This window comes from Leptopilina heterotoma, unplaced genomic scaffold (assembly GCF_015476425.1).
Source record: "Leptopilina heterotoma isolate Lh14 unplaced genomic scaffold, ASM1547642v1 Lhet_60, whole genome shotgun sequence".
In the NCBI taxonomy this organism is placed as follows: domain Eukaryota; kingdom Metazoa; phylum Arthropoda; class Insecta; order Hymenoptera; family Figitidae; genus Leptopilina; species Leptopilina heterotoma.
Genome location: NW_025111138.1, coordinates 5,241,053 through 5,262,634, shown reverse-complemented (window position 1 = coordinate 5,262,634; position 21,582 = coordinate 5,241,053). Strand labels below are relative to the sequence as shown.

General features: G+C 27.0%; 1 protein-coding gene across 1 annotated transcript; it reads right to left on the bottom strand.

The window, feature by feature from the left end:
• Positions 1-1,627: 1,627 nt before the first annotated feature.
• On the bottom strand, positions 1,628-21,395 carry LOC122509303 (E3 ubiquitin-protein ligase RBBP6). Its single transcript, XM_043623262.1, has 15 exons — positions 21,188-21,395; positions 20,351-20,534; positions 20,034-20,268; positions 19,703-19,942; positions 19,459-19,625; positions 18,771-19,115; positions 18,256-18,571; positions 15,542-16,035; positions 15,295-15,361; positions 14,754-15,035; positions 14,367-14,477; positions 11,801-12,085; positions 4,834-5,058; positions 4,457-4,645; positions 1,628-4,375 (listed from the first exon to the last, which is right to left on the bottom strand). Exons 2-15 carry the CDS (start codon positions 20,514-20,516, stop codon positions 2,050-2,052), a joined length of 5,448 nt encoding a protein of 1,815 aa, XP_043479197.1. The 5' UTR covers positions 20,517-20,534; positions 21,188-21,395; the 3' UTR covers positions 1,628-2,049.
• Positions 21,396-21,582: the final 187 nt, after the last annotated feature.

Here is a 21,582-nt window from a genome sequence, read left to right as displayed (position 1 = left end):
AAATTTTATACTGGAATTCTTCGCAAGAATTCAATTATTATTTTTATTAAATTTAATTCTTTGCAGGAATTAAATTGTTTTTAATGCAATTTTATTAAAATTCAAAATCGAAATTTTTAATTATATTTATTAATAGACACGATTATTTTAGAAATTTGAAAAAAATTCTTTATTTTCAAAATTTTACATTAAAATTATAAAATAAACTACATTATTTGCAAAAAATTAAAAAAAATAATTCTTCAAAAGAATTTAATTTTCTATTAATAATTTTAAAAAAATTTAATAGGTAAAATTTATTACAATTATTGACAAAATCGATTATATTGAAAAAATTAAAGAATGCTTTCAAAGAATTCAATTATTCATAATTTTAATAAAGTTCTTGAATGAAATCAATTATTAAAAAAACTAGTAAGCTTATCAAATTTAATTATATCCTAAAAATTTTAATCAAATTCAAAAATCAAATTTTTAATTTATTAAAATAATTAAAAAACTTCATTGTTTTCAAAAAATTCAACGAAATTCTTCAAAATAATTCAATTTCTTTCAAAAATTTAAATAAATTTCTTCATAAGAATTCAATTATTTTTACAAATAATAATTAATTTTAAATAAACACCTGAAAAAAATTCATTGATTTTTAAAAATTGTAATAAAATTTATTTAAACATTCAATTATTTTCTAAATTTTTAATAAAATTCTTCACTCGAATTCAATTATTTGCGTATATAATAAAATTCTTTGAAGGGATAAAATTTTTGTAATACAATTTTAATAAAATTTCTCTAAAGAATTCGATTATTTTCAAAGATTCTTTGCAGGAATTAAATTATTTTCAAAAATTTTAATACAAATCTTTACACGAATTTAATTATTTTCATAAATATACCTAGATAAATTCTTCGCAGAAATTCAATTATTTTCAAAAATGTTAGTAAAATTCTGCGCAAACATTTAATTATTGTTATAAATAATAAAATTCATTAGATGAATTCAATTATTTTTAATTTTATTTTACTAAAATTCTTCTCCGAAATTCAATTATTTTTAAAAATTTCAGTCAAATTCTACGCAAACATTTAATTATTGTTATAAGTAATAAAATTCTTTTTCGAAATTTAATTATTTTTATAAATAATAAAATTCATTAAAAAAATTCAATTATTTTCATAAGAAATAAAATTCTTTTTAGGAATTAAATTATTTTCAAAAATTTTAATAAAAATCTTTACGTGAATTCGATTATTTTCATAAATAGAAAAATTCATAAATAATTAAATTGTTTAGATGAATTCAATTATTTTCAGTCTATTAATTAAATTTCTTGAAAGAATTTAAATATTTTCATAAATAATAAAATTCTTCGCAGGAATTCAATTATTTTCAAATTTTTTGATAAAATTCTTTTACAAGAATTCAATAATTTTCAGTACCTACATTAATTTAAAAATTGGAAACATTTGAAAAGAAAAATTATTTAAAAAGTTAAAAAAGCAAACAACTAACTTTAGAAGATAGAAGATCTAATTTCAAATAAATATTCGAATAAAACAAAAAAAACAACATTCGTTATAATAATTTTTTTGCGGGATTGGTGAATATTAATAAAATGCGAAAAAATTTACGAATTCTTATATTTTATTGTATTTCTACATTATTTTTTTTAGACATACTGTGAAAAGTACAATACAACATTAATGTTGACTTCCATGTTTATTTTTCATAATTCTTTTTTTTCATGGTTATTAATAATATGTGACAAGAAGCATTCATCGCTTTATCCCGTAACACATTTATTTTCTGTACAATTTATTTACTTTTTTTTCTTCTTTAAATAATTAATCGTATATCTTTAAAGAATAACGTGTATCTTCATTCCTAAACCAAAACGAATGACAAAATTACTTTTTTTAAAGATTCCTGAAAATCTTAATAAATATCTAATAATCAGCTTATTGAAAATAAATTCTAAAAAAAAATATAAATCTAACGAAGCGATCGAAAGGGCATTGAATTCAAAATTCTCCTTCTGTTTAGTGACGTCATTTATGCTTTGACTTCTTCTTTTTCTTCTGTTTGCTTTTCTTGTATTTCTTCGATTTCTTTCGATGTCTCTCTTCCTCTGTACTTGAATCAGATGAATCTGTATAACTATCAGAATCGGTGCTCGATTCTTTTTTGGTTGATTTCTTCTTCTTGTGTTTCTTGTGTTTTTTCTTGCGTTTCTTGTGTGATTCATCGGAACTGTCACTTTCGGTGGATGTTGTCTCGGTACTACTCGATTCATCATCGGAGCTGATGGATTTGATTCGTTTCTTTAATTTGTTGTCGGTTTCTTTTATTACTTGTGTCTCGTCGATTTTTGCTTTCTTGGTGGGTAGGATTTTCTCCTCGTTTTCTGACTCGGACTCAGTGGCTGAATAATCAGGTTCGAAATTCGATTCATCGAGAACGCTGCGTTTACGATCGGAGACGAGACGTGGATTTTTCCGTTGCTTTTTCGTTTCTTCGACTATTGTCACACTCTCGGAATTTCCGGTAATTGAAGCTTGATCGATGTCTATTTTTTCCACGGAATTTTTCTCCTTGTGTTTCGCCTTCTTCTCGGGATGTTTGTCCTTGTCCTTTTTGTGCTTCTTCTCCTTCTTCTTCTTTCGATCCTTTGATTTACTTCTACTGCGATGCTCCTTCTTTCGTTTCTTTTCCTCTCGTTTCTTCTCTTTTCGCTTCTCCTTTTCCTTGTCAATTTCCTCCTCCTTTCGACTTGGTTTCGGAATGTCGAGTTTGCGGAACATTATTGGAGGGGTTCGATCGCGTTCTCGTTCGCGTTCTATTTTTGCGGCACGTAAATCTGCGCGTAAATCGGGACGGGGATCGATTCGCAGTTCTCTGGGATCGGGACGATTGTTCCTCTCCTTGGGTCGGTCGATAATTCTCTTTCTCTCTTCCAAAAAGACCTTTCGTTCTGGATTGAGAGTGACGGGTTCCAGTCTCTTTTCGTCCAAAGGCGATAGTCGTCGTTCGCGACTTCTTCTGGGTTCGATTTTCGATTCGCGGATAATTATTTTTGGACTTGATTTACGTTCCTTGTCGTCTTCGACTTTATCGCCGAGTCTCTCTTTAGCGGAGAGTCGAGTTGGTGAATGGGATTCGGGTATTGGTTTGAATTTGGAGCGATCTAATTTTGCTTTCTTTGCCGGTTCGGTGATTTCGACGTTTCTCTCGTTCTTGCCGACGTTTATTGTCACGTTGACACTTTTTCTTTGTTCGCGCGGTGGTTCGACTTCGAGAATTTTTGGTTCTGGATTTTGGTACAAAATTTTACGACTCTCGCTTATTTTTTTAATTTCAATTGGCCTTATGGCGTTGATGGCTTTTTGGAAAATTGCGTTCTCGGCTCTTTTCAGTACTTCGGACGTGACTACTTTATTGTCCTTTGTCTCGTCGATCTCACGTTTCTCGTCCGATTCCTGGGGTATTTCGGCCTTCTCGATAGTTTCGTCACGTTCCCATTTGGAAATTTCGGGAACTGGGGCTAGAAATTCGTCCTTCTTTGGTGACTTGGCAACTTCGGCAGGTTTTTCCTCTTTTTCCTCCGTTTCATTTTCGGGGAGAATTGTATATTTTTCCGTAATCACGGTATTTATTTCAGCATCGTCTAAACCACTGTACAAACTATCGATTGCTTTGATTTCGGGTTTAATTTCCGCTTTTAATTCTGGAATGGGTTTGAAATTTGGATTCGGTGGATTTGAACCTGGTTCGGATTCCTCAACTTTCGGTGAATTCTCAGTTTCAGGTGGCTCGGGATTAATTGCGAGGGATTTCTCGTCGAATTCCTCGAGTGCTGATGGGAGATTTGTTTCATTGTTGACTGGTATTTCTTGTGATTCTTCGGGTTTGATGTTTTCGACTTTAAGAAGAGCGGAAGCTTCGGCAGCTTTTTCCTCTTCAGATTTTTCTTCAACGACTGTTTCTGTTGATTTTGTCTGTTCTTCCTTTTGCGCTTCCTTCTGAATTAATTTCTTTTCTTTTTTCTTCTTTTTCTTCTTCTCCTTTTCCTCGCTGTCCTTCTTCTTTTTCTTGTCCTTAATTTTCTTCTCCTTCTTCTTCTCATCGGGTTTATCGTCGTGATCGCGATCCTTCTTTCGCGAACGTTCGGGTGACGCGTCCTTCAGTTCGGATCTTGATTTCGATACATAGGGACTTGGACTGCGTTTCTTTTTCCTGTCGACAAACGATTTTTCATAACGTTCATGTCGTTCGCGATCCTTATCTCTGTCGTAATCTCTTTCTCTTCTGTCGCGTTCTCTTTCTCGCATTCGTCCCTTATCGTCAATTCTGTGTCGATCCCTTTCATCCCTAAAGCTGAAAATGAATTTTTGATTAGAAGAAAATCTCGAATAAAAAAAATAATGTTTATTAAAATGCATAATTTAGGGAATTTACCGTTCTTTCTCATAATCTCTCTTCTCGAACTGCCTGTCTTCATCTCTTCTAGGAATTTTCTCATCTCGATCTTTATCCCTCCTGTCTCTATCGTCTTTTTCTCGATTTCTATCCTCACGTTCCTTTATTAACGGCGCTGGTCTATCACGATCGTCCCTTTCTCTGATTCTCTCTTCACGATCTCTTACCCTATTGTTTTACATATTAAAATACATATTAAAATTAATTAGAAAAAAATAAAAATTAAATTTCTAAATTAAAAAATCTTTTTTTGAATTTAATTTCTAAAGGAAAAAATCCTTTTTGAATTAAATTTCTAAATTAACGATTGTTCATTTTAAATTCGAAAATTAAACTTCAGGAGAGAATGGAATTACCTGTCATCTCTAGGAGGTCCCCTCTCACGATCATCGGGTTCCTGATTTTTGGAGGCTGGCTCTCTTGGCTGTCTGTCAGTGGGCCTTTCTAAATGATCAACACCAGGAGGCGGTAAATCATAATATCCTTCTGTACCGGGCGGCGCGACGTCATCAAATCGCTTATGAGCGTGTTCTCTATGAGGACTATTATTATACCTAGCCGGAGGTGGTCCAGGCGGATATCTGTTAACAAAAAATAATCAAAACATTTATTTTCAAATATTTAAAACAATCCCAGAAACTTCAAGGATTCATAAAAATGTCAATTTTTTAAAAATAAAAGACAAAAATATCTAAATTAAAATTAAAAACTTGTTCGTACACAGCAAATATAGTTTACTAAATAATTGGCAGATTACAACAAACAGCTAACATTATTTCATTATTTAATATTATTATTATTATTATTATTATTATTATTATTATTTATATTTAAATTACATTTTTTAAATATTTACACTTTTAGAATACTTCATTCCCCTTGGAGATAAAAGAAAAATACATTATTTAAAAAAACAAAAGACGTACATTTCCTTATCCTTGAAGTTTGAAAGAAAAAATCAAAAATGACATAGGTATTTTTTTTACTAAAAAAACAAAAGTATAGAATATTTGGAAATCATTTGAAGAAAGTTACCAAATTATCAACATGACAAACAAGTCACTTTATTGAAATGACAAAGCTGTAATCAATAGACTTATTCGAAATGGATTAGAATAACTTTTTTGAAATGGTCATCAATTAGGCTGGAAATGGCTAATCAAATTACGAAACATTGTGTAATTAGTCTCCGTCGTGTTTACTGTAAAAGTAAATTATTAGATGTAAAGGAAGATGAAACCAACATTTATAACCAGCTTCTACATTCACAATGTAATTATTATTATTTTTATTCTTAAATTTCGTAAAATTGTTAACATTTATAGAAAATCAGTGAAACTTTTCTTTGTTTTTAAGATAAATTTTCGTTGAAAATTAATCAGAAACTGGAAGACATTGCAAACTCATTGCTAAAAATGTGTTAAAAATGTTGGTTTGGCCCTGAATTCACCTGAATCAGAAACCAGTGTTGAAGATCTTTTGAATCGGATGGAAAGCAGCATTCTCACAAAATCCATGATGGACCACGTTGGAAAATTTTCATTCTTCGTTCACTTGTTCGAACATTTTTTACATTGAGTTTCATTTTTTTTTTCTTTATTAGAATTCTTTACAAAAAATATATATTTGTATACAATATTCGTAGAAAGAAATTGATGTTAATAACAATAATTTTAATGCGCTAAAATAATCTAGAAACTACAAAAAAAAACTAAAAATCCTTAAAAAAATTTAGTCTACATATAAATTTTGTATTATTTAATATGTACAATTGTTTCTTTCTTTAAAAATTCCGTACAATATCGCATTGTATTTCGTCGAAATTTTACAATTTTCCTTTAATATCAACTCTTGCACTTCTTTGTCGATCGATTTATCCTTAAAACTAAATAAATTTGAACTGTATGAATAATCTTTAATTATTCAAAATTATTAAATTGTTAAATTAAACTATTAATTAAAGTATCAATTATTAATTATTAATTATTAAATGGAAAAACATGGAAACGTATAATAAATTAAATTCTTTACAAAAATGATTTTCTTGCTTTTTATTCGAATAACCAATTTTATTCAAAAAAAATTATATAAATCAATCTTACCAAAAAAGCTAATTGAAAACTTTGATGAGAATTTTATCTTTATAATAAAAATAATCAATTTAATCAATTAAATCAATTTAGAAAATATTTAATTTTTATTTGCATCTTTTTTTTTCTTCAATCCGATGCAAATCAGTTTTGAATAATATTTTAAAGCAATTTTAGTAAGAAATCATTTATAGGAAAATGAAAGGGACAAATAATAATGTGCTTTTTGAAAAATGAAAATATCTTTGTTTTTCATTATTTACAAGAATCCGTTGTTATATACAAAGAGGAAGTGTACTTTATAATACAAAAAGAAGAAAGTGTAAAAAAAAGTTTTTTAAGTAATAAATATTGCCATAGTCGATTTTAGTGGAAAAAAAAGTTTCTGTATTATTTCATGGACTTAAAGAATATTTACTGTAATTACAAAACTTTCTTCCCTTGTGTAATTTACTTTCTTTCAAATAATAATTTTCTCAACACAATTCTCATGGTTAATTATCTCGTTGATAGTTCTTACATCTATACACGAAATAACAAAAACATTGGTGAAAAAAAAAAAATAAATAATAAACCATGTAATGTAAGAAACAAAATTACAAATTTCATTGTACGACGAAATTTTGTGTGTAATTCATTTTTTTCAGATTGCTGAAAATTTAATAACAGTAATAACTGACTTTAAACATAAATTTTTTTGATTTGGAAAAATTTTCTCATTTTTTTCTTTTTATTATTTATATTCTCATTATTCCTTATATTAAAATTTTATTTCATTACAATATAAGGAAAACTTAATATTGTTATAATACGAAAAAATAATATTTTTCTTTAAGAAATTTTTGTTAATTTCAGATATTTTAGAGACTATATTACTGAATGAATTAATTATCTAAAGATTGTAATTTTTCTTCTTGAATATATTTCGAATATTTTCGGGGTGAAATATTCGTTTTGTCGTCGTTGGCACAAAATAACGATTTTTCCAATGACATTATGAGAGAGTGACTCGCCAAACTTGGACGTTAATTAGTTTATTAATTAATGAATTCTGATTTATTAATTAATATTAAATATTATTAATTAATAAAATTATTATTAAATTAATTAATATTAAATATTAATTAATAAATTCAAAAATTTGTGAAAATTTACAGGAAAGAGTTCGAAAAGAACTCATGAATGATCATCACACAAATAGTGAAAAAGGTCAAAACTATATGACAAATGAAGATGTTAAATAATTCTTTAAAACTTAATGAATCAAAGTTCAGAATACTTCAATTGAGTTTATCAATTAAAGGTCAAAACAAATGATGAAAGTCAAAACTATGTGACAAATGAAGATGTTAAATAATTCATTAAAACTGGATGAACCAAAGATTAGAATACTTCAATTGAGTCTATCAATTGAAGAATTAACGACACAAAAAACAGTCAAATCCTGAAAATTGTTGTCGGAATGAGTGTATATGAGGTAGAAGAATAATGTGCAGGTCAACAATTCGACTATAAAAAGCTGAGAGCTCCTGTTAGCACTAAAGAGAAAAGTTAGCAACTTTTCTTTGCTATGAAGATGATATTCACTGTTGGTCCTGAATCAAGATCAGTAAAGGAAGGGCAGTCTGACAAAACTTGAAAGTTTCGCTTCACATCTGCCGAATAAAAAAATAAAAGTCTGGAAAATTTCCAGACACATAATAAATAACAATTTTTCAGCATTAAAAACTTTGGTAGATTTATTACCTGAATTTGATGGCGAAAATATTCCATGAGTGAATAAATTTATCAACAAATGTCGAGAATTAGCGGAAAGCGTAGGACCACAGATGCATCAATTTTTGCTCAAGTTCGTGCAAAAAAAAAAGATTAAAGTGAAGGCCGAGGAGTTTATGCTAAACTCACAAGCAGAAACATTTGGCCAACTCTTAAGTGAGCTGGAAAGTTCATTTTCCTTTTCAGACGATTACTCAAGTATCTATATATATAGATATCGTTGAAAAAATTGACATTCTGCTAATAGAAATTTCATTTTACTGTCTCTAGTGAAAAATCTCAAGCGATTGGAATAAAGGCCAGGTTGCATCAAAAAAATTGATGAAAATTCCTACAATAGAAAAATTCAATTAATAATCGAGAATCAGTGGCAAAATAATTTACTTGACAGAATGACAATGGAATTAATTAAATTTTTTACCTGTTTTCTCCGTTACTTTGACGTTAATTAGTTTATTAATTAATGAATTCTGATTTATAAATTAATATTAAATATTAATTAATAAATTCAAAAATTTGTGAAAATTTACAGGAAAGAGTTCGAAAAGAGCTAATGAATGATCATCACACAAATAATGAAGAAGGTCAAAATTATGTGACAAATGAAGAAGTTAAATAATTTTTAGCACGAAATCTAGATCACAATCTACGGAATTTAAAGGATTGTCGTAGAATTCTGGAGTGTGCTTTAGGCATGACTGGAAACTACGACAATGCAAAACATTTTCAATAGGTGCCTGGAAATTACAAATTAATAATTATTAATTTAATAAAAACTAAATTAATAATTATTAATTTAATATAAACTAAATTAATAATTATTAATTTAATATAAACTAAATTTATAATTATTAATTTAATATTTAAACTAAATTAATAATTATTAATATATTATAATATATTAATATATTATCCCCTCGATCTTGTTTTTAAGCAGCACGCTAGGGCGATAAACTAAAACACATAGAACATTGTATTATTTGATACTAAATTCTTTAGAAAAAGAAGATATTTTTACATAACAGCAATGCTGTCCTTAAAGTATCTCATCCTGGTATCATCAGTTTTGATGATATCTGGATATAGATTAAGTTTTACTGTTAACCATGGAGTGGTGGATATAATACCACCAGTTCCTTGTAATATATTATCCCCTCCTACAATTACCCTAAATAATAATGTACTTGAAATAATATAATGATTATTGATAATTATCTAAAAATCGCTTCTTTTAATAGACAAAAATTCTCGATCTTTATTTTCAGACTATCGACAAAAAATACTTCTGCCAAAAAAATAAAATTCCTCATATTATGTTTAAAGTAAATTAATACTGTTATTAATTATTTTCGAAATTTAGAGATACTAACCTTTAGTTGTTCTTCGTAGCAATTCATAAATTCTATACATTTTCTACGAATAAATGATTAAATAACAGTAAAAAGTTATTTAATCTTATTCAATTAAGGGATATAAACATTGTCGATGTTTTTGATTTCAGTTCCAACATTTGCTTTGAGATTATTTTTTAGTTATTAAACATTGTCGATGTTTAATTCTATATACCAATACAAATATTTTTTCTTTGTTCCCCGAACACTCAGATTTTTGTACATCCATTCTTTAAGGAACAGTTTTTTTTTCTTTTTGAATAAAAATTAAATTCTTAAAGTGAAAGAGCAATAAAACGTGCTTATTATTTTTAAAGATTAATAAAAAAAATTTCTTTTTTCTTTCAAAATAAAATTAGTCACTTACTATGCATTTTTATAGTGACAAATTTTTTATTTCGATTTTAGACTTATTTTTGATTTTGATTTTAATTTTTTGACAAATTATATACATATTGACTTTGATTTTAATTTTAGACAAATTATAAATTTGTCACATAATTTTTTTTTTTACCTAAATTGATCAAAATAAGAATTTATTAATCTGACGTAGTAATAAAACTAAAATCAATTCAAAAATATTTTCAGATTTAAAATAAGTTTCTTATGAATACTTTTTTATTTGGAAATATATAAACGATTTCAATTTCTCATTGCTTTGTTCTTCAAAACATTGGTCTTTCACTAAAGAATTTAATTAATTACTAATTATTATTATTACTTTTATCATTAATATTATTATTTATATTCTATAAATAACAGTCTTGTAATGGAAATTATTTCCAATCACACAATTGTAAATTAAAATTGTGTCCATGTTCGTCCATGAGTATGTGAACATTTGATCGAAGTTTCATTTTAAAAATAGATAAATATTAAAAATCTAATGACTTGTTTTTCATAAAATATCAGGTACAGTTTCTATATCACATTTCTCAGGTGTTATTTTTTTTACCAAATTTTGCATCATTTCTTTTTATATTGAGAAGAATCTCCTTACATTAATCACATTACGTTGCAGGATTTTCAAATTATTTTCACCTTTTTACACACATCTTCAAAAAATCGAAAAAATAATTTATTAAATAATTGTGGAATAATTTGCATGAAAATAAATTATTTTCTATATGAATTCTTCCACTTTTTTACTGTTTTTAATTTAATAGAGTTTTAATTAAACATTTATTTTCTTCAGCCCGGTTTTTGCGATGAACGAGAATCAACGAAAGGTAAGAAAATTAAATATTCTCCATTACTGTAAATTGTATGTAAATATTTTTTATTTACAAAATATGCATGTAAACATTTTTTATTTATGAAAAATGTGTGTAAAAAATAAAATTTCAAGAAATTACTTTTCAAAATTATTATTAACATTTCATTTGCCTAGTTTTGAGACTTTAAATGAACGAAAATTTTTCTTTTTAAATTTAATTGAAAAATTAAAAAAAATTTTGTCGTTTATTTAAACTTATACAAAAGAGCTTGTCCCGTTTATAAATATGTAAATAAATAAATAAATAAATTGACGCAATTGTACGTCCTGCAAGGTAATGTAATTGTATCCTCTAAAAAAATGATACAAAAAAACAATTAATATCATTTTGTTTCAACACATTCACTGTAATTGTCTTTCTCTTCATAGAAGAATCATAGAATTGCTAATAAAAATATTTTCCAAACCAATAAATATGTTAAAACATGGAGAAAAAAAATTTAAAAAACCTCCATTTCATAGAGATTGAAATTCTTAAAAAAAAAAGAAGATATCATACTGTTTCGCACACTATTTATATCTTTGTCTTCCTGAAATGTTTATAACACTCTCAGGTCGCAATTTATTTGAATAATAAAACGCTAACTATTTAAAAAATATTCTCACTGCGTGCACACACACACTTTTTTCTTTTTTGTTTACTACTTTCAAAATAAAGATTTGAAAATGAAAAAAAAACCGCCACAATGGGTAGTCTCTTATTTAAACCAGGACAGCGGCATAACGTATTTCGATATAAACTGTCTGCTTAGCGTGTACATGAATTAAAGAACTATTAGGGCGAAAATACCTGTTGTAGGAATCATAATAGTCTTTCCTGTCCGGTGGTGGGTGTCCCATCGGCATTATTGGTGGATGACCTCCAGCTGCTATTGGAGGCATCATTGATGGTGCATTATGTTGTGCTTGATTCCTGGGTGGATATCTGTGTGGTAATGGTCTATCACGTGGTGGTAAATCTCTGTCTCGATCTCTGAACGAATAGTCCTGATTTGGAGGATCATTATAGTACGTATTAAATGGTTCTCGTGTCTCGCGGGATTTTGGACGATCACGCTCACGATCTCTGTGAAATCTAAAACAGAAATTCAAATAAAATCGTTAGACCAAATTATTCTACTTTAATTATTTAAGAATTATAAATAAGTACTAATGAATAGTAAAACTAAAATTAAAGTAAACAGTAAACACAGGATTGCCACAGAAATTTAATTTTGTTTTCCTCTGACTTTTTCCTGATTTCCAGACATTTTGACTATTTCCCTAAAAAATAAAATTATATTTCACTCTATAAATGATTAGATAAAAAAAATGTTAAGACTTAAAAAAAAAATGTTCTATTCGTTTATTTACGAATTTCTTTACTTGTAAAATTATTCGAAAACATCAAGAACTTCTTGTTTAAATAAATATTTAATCATTATTACTTTTCCACAGTAATTAAAATTCTACAAAAGATTCAATTTCAAATCTTTTTCAAATTAACATTTTACAAAAATATTATTATAAAACAAGAAGATAATTAAAAATGACAGAGTGATAAAATCATTATTCTATATCATAAGAATATTGTTACTGTAATTTCTATAAAATTATTTTTAAAATTTTAATTCAATTAATATTTTCTAGAATTTTTAACTAAAATTCATCTTTAAATCAATTACTTTAACAATTTTTGAAAAAGTTCTTTGAGATTTTTTAAATCCATTTGTTTAAAATTCAATTTTAAGAAATTTCATCGATTATTCGGAATATAATATAATTAATAATAATTATTAAAAAAAAAGTTTAGTTAAAAGTATGAAATATTTCGATTATTAAAGATTTTAATTTGAAACCTTTTCAAAATTCAAGTATTTCTAAAAATTCATGCTAATTGTAAGACAATAAATAAATTTTAAGTAATAATTGAATATTAAAAGCATTAGCTTTTAATATTCAATTATCTACAATTTTAACTAGAATTCATTTTTAAATCAATTTTTATTCGAAAATTCTACGAGAATTCAATTATTTAAACACAAAAATAAATAATTTTTTGAGTAATTAAATGATTATTAAAATTGAATTCTCATAAAGAATTTTATCAACAAAATTTTAAATAGGTAATGGAATTATTTTAACAAATTTTAATAAACTTATTAAGAAAAATTACATTTTTCGAGAAATTTGATTAAAATTGTATTAAAAATAATTGAAATTCTGCGATGAGTTTTATTATATACAAAAATAATTGAAAGTATCCGTAGAATTTTATTAAAATTTCTAAGAATAATTGAATTTCGGAGAAGAATTTTATTATTTATAGAGAAAAGATTTATAATCTTAATTATTGTTATTTATATAACAATAATTGAATGTTTGCGTAGAATTTTATTAAAATTTTTGAAAATAATTGTATTTCGGAAAAGAATTTTATTAAAATTACATTCAAAATAATTGAATTCATCTTAATTTAATTATTTTTGAAAATAATTGAGATGCAGAGGAATTTTTCTATTTATGAAATTAATCGAATTCACGTAAAATTTTTAATTAAATTTTTTTTAAAACAATTGAATTTATGAAGAGTTTTATTATTTATAACAATAATTAAATGTTTGCGTAGAATTTTATTAAAATTTTTGAAAATAATTGCATTTCGGAAAAGAATTTTATTAAAATTACATTCAAAATAATTGAATTCATCTAAAGAATTCAATTATTTTTGAAAATAATTGAATTGCAGAGGAATTTTTTTATTTATGAAAATAATCGAATTCGTGTAAAGATTTTTATTATAATCTTTGAAAATAATTGAAAAGTTCTGTGAAGAATTTATTTTTTCAAATATTTGAACATAATTGAATTTCTGCGAAGAATTTTATTTCTTTTGAAAATAATTGAGTTTCTAAAATCATTTGTAATTTCTCCAAAATTCAATTTTTTAAATTATTTTTAACAAAAGTTCTTCTGTAAATCCTTTATTTCTAAGAATTAATTAATTAATTAAACTTCAATTAATTTTGAAATATTTGAGTAAAATTATTAAATAATTTTTAAGAAATAATTTTGATAGTTCCTCAATAGAATTATGTTATTTAAAATAAATTATTGTTAGAAAAAGAAAAAATTGAAGGTTTTGTATTAGAATTCATGGTATTTTCATAGTTTATTAGGCAAACAAAAAATACACCAAAATTCAGAATTTTCCCATGAATTCTAAAAATTTAATTTTTTTCAGAACTTTTAATAAAAATCCCAGACTTTTCCCTGACTTGTGGCAATCCTGAAGTACTAATAAAGTAAATAGTAAACATAAAAAGTAAATAATAAAAATAAAAGAAAAGTAAGTCTCTTTTTAAAATTATTTTTACCTTGGCGGTGATCTGGCGGGAGATCTGTATCTAGGAGGTGCATCGCGATCACGATCTCTATCGCGGGGTATTGAACCCCTTGGTGATTGACTTCGAGAAAAGGATCTCGACCTGAAAACGAAAAATTAAAGTTAAATTTGTTTCTCATTATTCTTAAACAAGAATATTGAATTATTATTCTTCAATATTGAAATACTGAATGAATATAAAACTTAAATAGCGAAAAATAAGTTAAAATTAAAAATGAGTAAATAAAAAATAAATAAAAGAAACTAATTTATAATAAACATATTTGAAACAATTTGAGTAAGATTAAAAAGCCAAAGAACAAATAAAGAAAAATTTAATTTTTACAGAAGGGAAAAAATAATTAATAAAAAAAATTACCTGCTCATGGAAAAGCTTCCACTTCGAGACCTTCGTTTAATTGGCGTTCGACTACGTCTAAGAGGTGGTGGTGATCTCGAGGATCGTCTCTTGGACGGCGGAGATCTCGATCGACTTATTCGTGTTGGTGTTCTACGACCAAAGGATCGTGATCTTGATCTTGTGTAACTTCTTGATCGAGATCGACTTCTAGTGCGCCTACGATGCTTTCCCATTCTTCGATCTCTCTCATCTTTTTCTCGTAGCATGCGCTCGAAAGCCTCCAAAGGATCATCAATGACACTAAAAGATAAGATTACACATTAAAAATCTTTGCAAAAATTGACAATTTTTAACGCGAGTCAAGTTTCCAACGTTTAAAAAAATTTTGTTTACAATTTTTTCCTTTAAAAAGTTTATAAAAAATGTTTTTCGGTTTTTATACAAAAGATTAAAAAAAAATTTGCTTAGAAAGATATTGTTTTATTTAATAATAAAATATAATTAAAACTGTTATTTTTTCAATTCATTAACTCTTAATAATAATCTAACTTCGACTTACCCTTGTCCTCCATTGTGAATATTTCGTCCTAAACCTGGAGGTGGTGGTTGAATACCTCTGTAACCGGCTGGAGAAAAAATTATTTATTTAATATTTGCCTCAACGAATTTATATATAGACACTGTATCTATTTTTTTTACCAAAAGAGAACTCTTGGTAAAAAATAAATAAATAGAACTGATTGAATTATTGCAATAATGATTTTAACAAAAAAGGAAATATTAGAGATTTAATAGAATATACTTACGATTCATCATTCCTCTTGCGGGTCTTGGTGGTCCAGTGTAGCCTCGAGGAGGTGGAGCGGAACGGGCACCTCCATATTGTGAGTACGGAGGCCTCTCGTAGCGCGGTGGAGGCGGATACTGAGGTCCTTGTTGCTGATGAGGAGGATACATGGGAACACGATGACCCATATAGGGATCCGGCAATAGAGGCGGATTATGTTGAACCATATTCGGTGGCGGTGGATTGTAACCAGTATTTTGTACTCTCTCATCACCAGGTGGAAATGGCAACAGTGGTGGTTGATTTGCCGCTGGAGGCGCATGTAAATGAGGTTCATCAACAGTAGGCGTTCCAGCTCTATCTTCAGTTGATCTTCGAATTCCAGAGTCATAATGCATATGATGTTGATAGTGTCCATCAGATCCCGGATGATTTGAATATGACTTTGAATGTGATTGATTTATCATGTGACTTCCCGATCCACCACCTTGATAATCACCGTGATGCGATTGTCTGCAAGAGATTTTTTTGTGTAAAAATAAATTTTTTTGTGTTCAGTTATAAATATTTAATACTAATAGTAATAAATCAGTATTACTAATTTATACAGGGTTGACACAAACATTTAATTTTGTTTTTTCCTGATTTCCAGACAAAATTTTGACTTTTTCCCTGACCCTAAAGAATATTCTTATTCACTCTAGAAATTATTAGATACTCAAAAAAATGTTCCATTACATTTATTTACGAATTTTTCAAAAATTTCAAACTCAAACCTTTTGAAATTCAATAACTTATAGAATATTTATTATTCTAAAACATGAAAAGATCGATAACTCGGAGTTATATTATAACGATATTGTTACAGTAACTTCTTCGAAATTATTTCAGTTCAATTATTATTTTCTACTATTTTTAAATTGTAGATTTCTATTATTTAATTATTTTTAATAATTTTTAATAAAGTTCTATTGAGAATTTTCAAATTCATTTGTTTACAATTTAATTTTACGAAATTTCATTAAAATTGTATTAAAAATAATTGAAATTTTGCAATGAGTTTTATTATTTATGAACAATAATTGAATGATTGCGAAGAATTTAAAAAAAAAAGTTTCAAATAATTGCCTTTTTAAAAAAAAAAATGGATGCAAATTCTATTTCAAAATAATTGAATTCCTGTGAAATTGTCATTATTTTTAGAAAATAATTGAATATTCGTGTAGAATTTTGTCAAAATTGTTTTTAAATAATTGGATTTTTTGGAAATATTATTAAAATAGTAATAGATTTTAAAATTTTTGAATTTTATTACTTTTGAAAATAATTGAATTGAAAAGTAATTAAATCCCTATAAGGAATTTTAAAATTTATAAAAATAATTGAATTATTGCGAAGAATTTAATGCAAAATTTTAAAACATTTGATTTTTTCGAAAAAATTTATGCAAATTCTATTTTAAATAATTGAATGCATGTGGAATTTTAAGTTTTTTTTTGTAAATAATTGAATGTTCGTGAAGAATATTAAAATTTTTCGTTAATAATTGAATTCATTTGGGAAATTTTATTAAAATAGTAGAATATTGAAAATCATTGATTTAAGAAAAATTTTTGAAAATAATTGAAATTTTGCCATGAATTTTATTAAAATTTTTAAAAACAATTTAATTTTATTACTTTTGAAAAAAATTGAATTCTTGTGATGAATACTATTATTTATAAAAAGTAATTGAATTTTGCAATGAATTTTATTAAAACTCCTGAAAATAATTGAATTTTGTTGTTCATTTATAAAGATAATTGAAATGTTGACAATTTTTTTTTAAATTTTTTGAAAATAATTTGATTTCTGCGAAGAATTATATTAATTTTGAAAATAATTGAATTCTTGTGATGAATATAATTATTTATGAAAATAATTGAATTTTGCAATGAATTTTATTAAAATATCAGAAAATAATTGAATTTCGACGAAGAATTTTGCTGTTTACAAAGATAATTGAAATGTTGACGAGAATTTTATTACTTTTGAAAATAATTGAATTCTTGTGTTGAATAACTTTATTTATGAAAATAATTGAATTTTTCAATGAATTTGATTAAAATACCAGAAATTAATTGAATTTCGATGAAGAATTTTGCATTTACATATAAAGATAATTAAAATGTTGACAAGAATTTTTTTTCTTCAAATTTTTGAAAATAATTGAGTTTCTGGAAAGAATTTTGATATTTATTAAAATAGTTGAATTCTTTCAAAGAATTGGCTTAAAATTTTTAAAATTGAAACTAATTTTAACAAAATTGAAATTAAAATTTTTTAAAAAAATACTTCATTAAATGATTTATAAGTAAAAAATTTATGGCAGTTCATCAATAGAATTATATGTTATTTAAAATAAATTATTCTTAGAAATAGAAAAAATTGAAGGCTTTTTTAGAATTTGTGTAAATTTCATAATTTATGAGGGAAACAAAAAGACACAAATATTCAGAATTTTCTTATAAATTCTAAACATTTAATTTTTTTCAGCACTTTTAATAGAAATCTCTGACTTTTCCCTGATTCTACATTCCCTGACCTGCGGCAACCCTGATATATTAATAATAATAATCGTTGTATTTCAGTAATTTGTTCGAAGTTTGAAATCAGTTGTTTACTTTTTTGTTCCCTTTTTTAATAATTAATAACAAGCCCCATTTAATTAATAGTATAAGTATATTAAATTACCTTTCGCGATGAGTGTCTCGATTGTAAGCGCGTCTATTTTCCCGATGATGTCTTTCTCTGGGATAATCTTCCTCGATTTCCTTCTTCTCGTGCTCCAACGCATCAGGCGCAGAAGGTATTGGTAGAAGGGGTTCAGTTCCCGGTGGAGGAGGAACTTCCGATTCATCATCGGTATGCAATTTTGTTGTTTCACTTGGAACTTCGGGTTCAGGTGCTGGAGTTGCTGAAGCAGTAGCAGTAGTAGCTGCAGGAGCAGGAGCAGGTGTAGTTGCCGCCGCTGAAGCAGAAGCAGCTGCTGATGCAGATTCTGCAATCACTAAACATAAAGATAAATTTAATTAGTAAAATTTTAAAATGAACGATAAATTAATATATATAATAAAAATAATTAATAAAGATATTTTACTAAAATTTTATTTGTATTAAATTCTATTTCATTAAAATTGTAATGATTAATAGAATAATTATTACAATTTTTCGATTTCGAATAATTTTGCAAACTTGTGAAAACTTACTGGTCGATAATGCTGGTTTCGCTACCGGCTTTGGTGAATTTTCAACTTGAGACGGCGATTTTTCCACAGATTCTTGAGATGAATTTGGTGCAACTGCTTGACTAGGTACATTTTTCTCTTGACTTGTTGCGGTTGCAGTGTCCACTTTTGCCGGCTCGGCAGCTACTTCCGGTTGTATCTTTGGTGGTCTAAATATTGGTCTCTTAGCGTATCCAGTTTCATTTTTAAAATTTGACACCGCATTGCGCAGAAAACGATTCGGAATCAAAGTCTCCGGAGAATTGTCCTTGTCGGCACAATCCGGACATTCATGATCCTCCGACTCGAGGAGAAAAGTTCTTATACCTGCAACAAAGCAATTGCGTCAATAAAATTACCAAATTCTTTTAATTTTAAATAGAATTTTTTTTATCACTATAAGAATATTAGAAATTTCGTTTCTCAAAAATCTGAGTTCTTCAAAATTTCTAATTAAATTCAGAATTAGTTAAAATTGAAAGTTTTATATTAGAATTCGTGGTAATTTGATACTTTATAAGGCAAACAAAAAAGACATCAAAAATCGGAATTTTCAAATAAATTCTAAAAATTAGATTTTTTCCAGTCCTTTTAATAAAAATCCCCGACTTTTCCCTAAATATTAGAAAAATCAATATCAATATTAGAAAAAGAATATTAAAAAACTTACATTCGTCACAAAATGAATTTCCACAGCAAGGAATCATGACAGCGTCGGTCATGAGGTCTTTGCATATATTGCAAAGCAGATCATCAGGAATTTCTGGCTTTTCAACCACGGGATCAGGATCCTGGGAAAAAGGCGGACGCTCTTTTTTCCCTTCCTTATACGCCTGACTGTAAGTAAAAATTATAATGAAACAAAATATGAATAAAACGAAAGAAAAATAATTTAGAAGTAAAAATACACTTACTGATCGATAACAGGTACCGCGTAATGACCAGTAGGCGTCATCATCGCGCCAGGAACCGATGGACCATCAACAGGTACCATAAAACTCCTAGGAATACCGGTACTTTTCTTTATTTCAATAGGCTCTTGATTCGAACCCAAAGGACAATTTTTAATCCAATGTCCCGGTTGATGACACCGAAAACATCTGTAATTGGTCGGAACTTCTCCAGTTTGATTAGCTCCCCGTATTTTCATATAACTGCGAGGAAAATTATTTAAAATTAACATATATTCAAAAATTACAATACCAAAAATTTTAAAAAAATAAATTAGGGGAAAAAATATCTTACTTTGATGGATCGTAATCTTGAGTAGATTGCGTCATCATAGCGCGAATTTTATCTTCTTCTGAGCCATCAAGTCGCGTTAAATCTACCCCACGTCCTAAAGCTGTTTCTTCTTTGGAATTTCCAAACGGAACTGCTTCATTACGATCCCATGATCTTTTCTGTTGTACCGTCAATGGTACACGTGCAACAATGAGACTTGTATTTTTTGCAATCAGTGCATTATCATCATTGTAATCTAAAATAAAAAGAAGCAACTTTGATAAAGAAAAAAAAAAGATAGAAAATAAAAATAGAAAGAAAATAGAAAAAATAAATACCTTCTTTTGTTTGAGCATTAGTTATTTGTAGATCAAAATCGGTATTTTTACCGATACGCTTCTGATGAAAAATAGCCTTCTTCAAATCTCCTACGGAAATATGTAAGCCATCGAAAGATACTGTGTCGTAATCCAATGTGGATTTAAATTTATAATGGACCGACATTCTTCTTATTTATATATTCTATCAAGGATAAAAGAAACAAATTAAATTAAAATGTTTAAAAAAAAATTAAATATATACCTAGTAATTACCATGGAGAAGTTTACATTTAATCGCCATGATTCATGACCTTTCCAATATTGCCATTGATAGCAATTGATAGACAAAATATAGTTTATTAAATCAATGAATACAAACGCATCTGGTTAATAATTTTAAAAAACAATTTTTTCCAGTTCTTTCATAGAAATATTGAACTCCAATTTTTTTTTAATAGAGAAACAAAGTAAACGAAATGATCGAGAAATTATTTCGTAGAAATGAATTTCATTATAATTTCATTGAAAATTAATTTTAAAATAAATAATAAGCAGTAAAAGATAAAGAATATTCCCATAATGACACAGCTGAAAAAATACGAAAAACGCCGACAATTTGCAAACGTTGAGCATGACAAATTTTTAACTATATAGACAAATACAATTTCTTGGGGTTCAAGGGAGAAAAATAAGTTCCATACTCGAAAAATTACCCTGTCCATAAAACTGAATTAGGGTAACAAAAATATTCCGATTATCAAGAAATTTTATTCTAGACTATTCCATGCAGACTTCTTTTTAAAGAAATAAAGTGAGTAAAAGCTACTTGAATAAAAAATGGATGCAATTACTTACCCACGCCTTGGAAGTCTCATGTTCCAGATCCAAAATTCTCAATAGGAATATAAAAATTTTGCCGGATGTCGCAGAATTGTTATTTAATTTAACAAACAAAAGAGAAAAACTCTTAAATAAAACGATAGACGCAGTAATTGATTGATTTTAGCCTAAACTGTTAAGCCATCAACGGCTGGTCGTCGCTGGAAAATGGCTGAAAATGGCGTACAATCTTCAAGGCTCACAGTTTTTTTTTGTCTATTGCGCATATTATTGCAAAACTTGCAGACTATTGGTTGTTGATACAATGATGTGTAATTCTGATTCGTGGACAAGTTTTCCTCTGCGCATGGTCTCGATTGACTAATAGGATTGGTTGCTGCTTCCGCGCTTAGTTTAAAAAATCAATTAAC

Excerpts from the sequence above, each read along its gene's own strand:
- LOC122509303 (XM_043623262.1), bottom strand. The coding sequence starts at position 20,516 with ATGTCGGTCCATTATAAATTTAAATCCACATTGGATTACGACACAGTA. Across the intron at positions 19,116-19,458 it reads AAATTCATTTTGTGACGAAT|GTATAAGAACTTTTCTCCTC; the intron begins GTAAGTTTTTTA and ends GCTTTGTTGCAG. Across the intron at positions 5,059-11,800 it reads TATTATGATTCCTACAACAG|ATATCCGCCTGGACCACCTC; the intron begins GTATTTTCGCCC and ends TTTTGTTAACAG.